The 6,243-nt window shown below is 42.5% G+C and overlaps 1 protein-coding gene across 6 annotated transcripts in view; it reads right to left on the bottom strand.

The window, feature by feature from the left end:
- Window positions 1-1,055: 1,055 nt before the first annotated feature.
- The window catches only part of ARFIP1 (ARF interacting protein 1), a 65,063-nt gene continuing 59,875 nt past the window's right edge, over window positions 1,056-6,243 (bottom strand). For all 6 annotated transcript variants that reach the window (XM_069978699.1, XM_069978703.1, XM_069978700.1 and 3 more), the window contains one exon: window positions 1,056-3,529. In XM_069978699.1, coding sequence (XP_069834800.1) covers window positions 3,374-3,529 — 156 coding nt within the window. In that variant the 3' untranslated portion in view covers window positions 1,056-3,373. The remainder of the gene's footprint in view (window positions 3,530-6,243) is intronic.

The raw sequence follows: 6,243 nt of genomic DNA, 5'->3' as shown, positions 1-6,243 counted from the left end.
TGGCGCATAGAAATAAATATATATATATATATATATATTACACACACATGCGCACGCTTCTATGTATTTCATATTTAGTGTTCTCAGCCTTTATAGTAGAATATCCATTTTCAAAGTGACACTGTAAATGTTGTTGTTTTCATTGGGTAATAACTCTCGCCATTGTTACTATTTCCATGACTTCATGCATTTTCCGAAGGATAAAACATTTGCATGATCCTGAAACAACAAAAACTGTTCTGGAGCTATCAAGTCCATGTAAAGCACTGAAGATGGTTGTAAATGGCGAGCATCTATAGCAAACGTTAAAGGCTCTATTCCACGGAACGATTATTGGCTGTTACGGGCGATAATAGTCACGTGGAATAGGAGGCAACGATCAGCCGACATCGTTCATGTTGGCTGATCGTTGAAGTTGTTTGTCTTTCAACATGTTGAAAGACAAAGGACTTCTATAGTAGCGATCTGCTGCCGCCGCTATATCGTTTGGGCTGCCCGGAGGATCAGCGATTGCCGTGTGTAATATCGGTGGCAGTGAGCGGGGAACGAAGAGAAAACGAGTGCTGGCAGCTGTAATAGGACTTTAAATCTATTGTGTTATGTTCCTAACCATGTATCCTTGCTGGTGTCCAGCTCTGTACGCACCATCAGACTGTGCAAGTACTGTCATCAAAGCACGTGAACAATGCCGTGAACTAAGGGCCCTATTACACGATTATTGTGCGTTTGTATTGAAATGATAATTGTTTCATGTAAATGCAGCAACGATCAATGAGAAATCATTGTTTATTTGGTGCTGTAAGTCACTAATCGTCCAGTGTAATTGCACATCAGGGTCAGATGGAGCAAACAATTGTAGTAATGATTGTAACTAACCACTATCGTTCTATGGGTACTACGGATAGTAGCTGGTGGTCAGAAGGTGACTGTGTATGTTCCGTATTCCACCTGCAATGTATGATTTACCTCTTTTTCAGTGAAACCACAATCTGTTCTGTCTGTTGGGTATTGTTATTATGTTTAAAAAAAAAAAAAAAAGTTCACACAGAGCCAAATCAAGGGGTTAATAGTAATCTATTATTACAAGAACAGTATTCAAGAATAGAAAATATATCATACATAATGTAAATAGACACTAATAATAACCATCTGAGCTAATGCATTGTAGGACTATTTCACATATGATACACAAATCACACAATAGGTTTAATAGAGTAAATACTGTAAATAAAGTCAATTTGTGTAGAATATACTCAGAATAACACACAGAGGAATGCAGCTTCTCCAAGTGGAGAACATGATACAGGATAAAAAGAAACCATTGCCGACAAGAAAACGTAATGAACCCAACGAGAAGGTAGGAGCGCTCGGCATGGCCTGGTACGGCAGCTACCAATCTGGGCCTGGACAAGCAGGAATAGTGCACTTATAGGCCGCTCCACGCCGAGAGGGGGACACAAAATCATCAGCTAAAAGTCCAGTTGAGAAACAAGCTGGTCACATAGTGTAAAAGGCACATGATCATCATTATAGTTTAAGGCCAGTACGGTTTATAGAAAATATCCCCATTACCCGGACTTTTCTTCAGCTAGTAGCACAGGCACATAGATTTGGGTCCAAGAAAATAGCGGAACAGAAGAGCTTTTCTATGGAGTTCTACTGGAGTGCAATGTGGAGCCTTAAGGCACCGGGGTCCCTCTCTACATGACAAGTTACCTGTAAGGAGGGAATTATTAGCGCTTCTCTATGTAAACAGTCTGCTTGTTCAAGAGCACTTTCTATCCTCACTGCTTTCCTATATGGTACACGTCACAATGTATAATGAGAGCATTGTTCCCTTGTGTAAAGATTTCACTACTTAAAGAAACACCAAACATAAATCAGCTAAGCCTTGAGTGTCAGGCGATCGGCCACCTTCATAGACTTCAGGGATCCCGAGAGTCATAGACTTGGGGGTGAAATCTTTAGGGCAGGGCTTCCCACAATGCTCAGGCAGGCATGTCTAGTTCTGTCATCACTGAGGCCTGGAACGTGTCTATGTGAGTATATCTGTGATAGGTTACAGGTAATATATTTTCATATGCTGAACATACAACAGCTGCAGTGTCATTGGACTGGGCTATAAGCTGGCCCCATAGCTTAGTAGGTCTGACCTGTCCATCAGCTGTTAATAGGAGCCCATTGCAGTTTTACAATATGTTGTAAATTTTTCAGCAGTAAAAGGTAGAAATAAAGAATGGATGACCTACTGCACAGGGGGTGAGAGCAGGGGCCGGGGTGATACCTAAACTACTAGTATAGCGTTAGTTACATCACCCTTCTCATCACTATAGATTTCATACAGATTTGGAGATCACACTAATCTGTCCTGCCCGTATTCCTCACCGCTTCCCAATAATTACACAAGAGAACAATCCAAGAAGAATAAACTGGCGCCCTATAAAGACTGTACATAGGTTATAGTTACACTCTGCAATATAACTGCAATTCTGTTTAAAAACAACTTTTATATTAAAGAGAACCTTCCCAAGACATTTCATAGATCAAAAACTCTCCTTTGACTTGTTACATTGGCCCCGGTGAGGCACAAGCTGCGCCATCTCCCTCTTGGTGAGGCATGGGTTGCATACAGACTTTCTTGTGTCTCTTTGCAGCAGCTACAAGTCTCATTTTGCTACAATGCCACAACTTGTGCAATTTATAGGCTTAATGTCTTTTCCATATTTCTTTAATCCTCATGTAACTATGGGGGTGCAGAAGAAAGCCCCACGATGATGTATGAGGTTATGCTACAGCCAAACGCAGCATCATCAGGTCACATGACAAAAATCTATGTATGCAGCCCTGCCTCAAAGTGCAAAAGTACATTTTTATTTTATCCTAAGGCCGGGTTCACACTGAGTTTTTGCAGTCAGTTTAATGTATACGTTTTATGGAGGAAAAAAACAGACGCAAAAACTGATGCATTTGGATCTGCTTTTCCATTGACTTCCAATACACGGATCAAAGCAGCTGCATTTTTTTTTTTTTTTTTTTTTAAGTACACAAAAACTTTGCCGACCACATTGTTGTGCATGTTAAAGGTAATATATTTCAAAATGGATCCGTTAGACAGTAAAAACGCAGTGTGAGCCGGGCCTAATGGAAGTCTGCTGCCCCAGACAGAAAGAAACAGAAGTGTTCTCTAATTACAGACAATTACCGACATTTACATAACGTCCGGTTTCCTCATTAACAACCCGATCGAGTATTAAAAACGGACATTGGTCTGTGTATAGAAATCATTAAGATCATTGTAGAATCCCAGCCCCTTTCATCATATTTAATGCATTGGTCCTGATGAGAGATCGCCTCGCTGCTGCTTCTGGTTGTACTACTGCTCTTCCAGCCAGGACGGAGCGTCCACTCCCGGGGTTTTCAATTTAACATGGAACTGCTTCAGGGTTTGTTCCAGCTGCTTCTGGTTTCCGGCAAAGTAGGCAGCGATGGCATTGTGAAACAAGACAAGCTGATTGTGAAGCACTTTAACCTAGAAAGAAAAAATATAAATCTGTATGAGAATATTAATTAGATAAATAGACAAAGAGACACAATGCTGCCTGTAACCTATGATGTAAGGTGAATATTCAGAACCCAGGAGAGGATCCGACAGGACAGAGAAGCACACGTCCCCCTTATATTCTCCACCCCGTATGACGAGAACGTTAAAAAAAATAAAAAATAAAACACCAGTTACTGTAAATGACTGATAGATCTGTGGATTATTTTGGGGGGATACAAAGGTTGTTCCCTTTACTGTGACACCATCCAGACAGGTCCGACACTGACCCTGCGTTACCTGCTGTACTGAGCAGAACCCTCTTTCCCCTGCATTATGCTGCGTTATCCTATTACTATATAACCAGGTGTATATATAAGGTGTATATATAACCAGGTATATGGATATATTATATGCAGCAGCCATCCTATTACTATATAACCAGGTGTATGGATATATTGTATGCAGCAGCCATCCTATTACTATATAACCAGGTGTATGGATATATTGTATGTAGCAGCCATCCTATTACTATATAACCAGGTGTATGGATATATTGTATGTAGCAGCCATCCTATTACTAATGCAGTAGAAGGGAGACTGCAAAGTACATGAAATCCCATCTCCTCACATGTGGATGGAAAACCTTTCCTTTGGGAACAAGAGACCTTCTCAGTAACGTACAGTCGGATTAAAGGATTTCTTCTCCACAGAATAAAGTGAAGCTCTTTGTCTCCCATTGAAGCTTTTTCTCTGAGGTCTAAATATAATTTGTAATAAGTTTTTATAATCAACTTTTAGCAACTAGAGAAGACAAACACTTTCCCAGAATGTAATGAGACGGTGCAAGGCGACCATGTTCAGCTGCTCAGAAAGTTCTCTGCAGCCTCAGACCGCAGAGTCCCCCTAATAACCATTAAGCAGCAGCAGGAGGAGAAATGCTTTGTTCTGTCCCAACATGAGCCCGGTCCTTTGAAAGCCCCCAGCAGCATGATGTCACCTCCTTACTACCAGCTATCCCAGACGGCGGATATGCTAACAACTAGAGAAGGGGGAAACAACTGATAAAACTCCTCACTATACTCAATATGTAATTATTTAGGCTGCATAGTTTATTATATACATAAAACTGCAGGAAAAGGTACAAATACAATAGAGGGTCACTGATATCCTCGTTGCACTGTTTGGAAGAGTTACCACTAAAAAGCTGTTCTATAACAGGTATTTATAGTCACCCGACAACACTGTTCCCAACCTGTGGCCCTTGAGCCACAGATTGGGGGGACACTGCCCTACAAGATATCCAAAATACAGGCCACTCTAGAAGGCAACTACTACAGCAAGTGACAGAATAGGCTGCCCGGGAAGCTTTTAATGGCTATACTCATACATGCAAGAAATAGATGGCATACATGTCTGCAGCTCCCCATTTACCTTCCTCTGTATGTCACCTTGGTTTGCATTTTATGGTTATAGGAAATGCTATGGAAATCTCTCAGAAGAACACTAAACATTAGACAATGAAGTAGTGGTGTGGGTAACGTTACTTGCTGGTTGACAATCTTTATTTTTGCCCTTTTGTTTTTTCCTTGTGTTTAAAAGGGAACCAATCAGCACGACTGTCAGCTGTCACCTGGGAGAGGATGGGGGCAGCACCGGCCCCTGAGATAGGAGGTCTTCCCTCTCTGGTTACAACTATGGTTGAGCTATTGACAGCTTTCTCTGGCCTAGGAGGCCTTGGTTCACTTGCCTGAGCCTTCCTGATGACGCGTGAGATGAGAGGGACGGGAGGCATACCCCAGCTCATTTCCCAAATTCTATAGGAAGCGTCTGTTGGGTAGTTTTTTGGACCTTTCCACCTTCCTGTTTTCTCTGGAGGAGAAGAAATCCACTGTTGGGAAATCAGTGGCATACCTGAAAGTCCGCGGTCAGATTTTCTTTTCCCCTTAAGTGTTGAGGAGAAAGAGCAGAGATTTTGTTCCACAGACTGCCATTAAGTCTGTCCCAACAAATATGTCTAAGAGGATCTCATGCCACCCTGCTGGTTTATATACGCTACTGCCATAGTGTTGTCTGAGCAAGTTTAGACATTTTTGCCCGCTAACGGCTCCTTCAGTGTTTATAGACCTTGCCACACCGCATAAAGTTCTTTGTAGTTGGAGGATGAATGGGACAGGTGGCCTGGCCAAGCACCCTGGAGAGGATTTTGCTGGGAGTGAAAGCCCCCACCCGCGTGGGATGGCATCTGTGGTGACGCTGGCAATGTCTCTTGGAGACCACTCTATCCCCCCCCTGGATAGATTGAGAAGATTTAACCACAGGAGTGAGTGTCTGGCTGTCAGGGAGATAAGTGTGATCCAGAGAACCCTGATACCCTGGGAAAGACACATTGAGGTGAGGGAACCAAGCTTCTTAGATTTATGTTCCATCTCAGCCCCCTGCACTATCTGCTCCTGTAGGACCTGGGCTGAACTTTCTACTATCAGGAAGTCATCATGGTAGGGTACTGATTTTACATGTTCCGCCATTTCTGGCACAACCTTCGTGAAGGCCCTGGGTTCTTGTGAGACCCGAACGAAAGGGCCCTGTACTGTAAATGCAGCCACCGATTCTGTTTGATTACTGCTACCCTGATGGGATGCATGGATTGGTATGTGCTAGTAGGCATCCTCTAAATCTAGTGGATGCTATAAAGCACTCTGGAA

This window comes from Dendropsophus ebraccatus, chromosome 7, assembly GCF_027789765.1.
Source record: "Dendropsophus ebraccatus isolate aDenEbr1 chromosome 7, aDenEbr1.pat, whole genome shotgun sequence".
In the NCBI taxonomy this organism is placed as follows: domain Eukaryota; kingdom Metazoa; phylum Chordata; class Amphibia; order Anura; family Hylidae; genus Dendropsophus; species Dendropsophus ebraccatus.
This window is presented reverse-complemented; position numbering and strand designations above follow the sequence as displayed.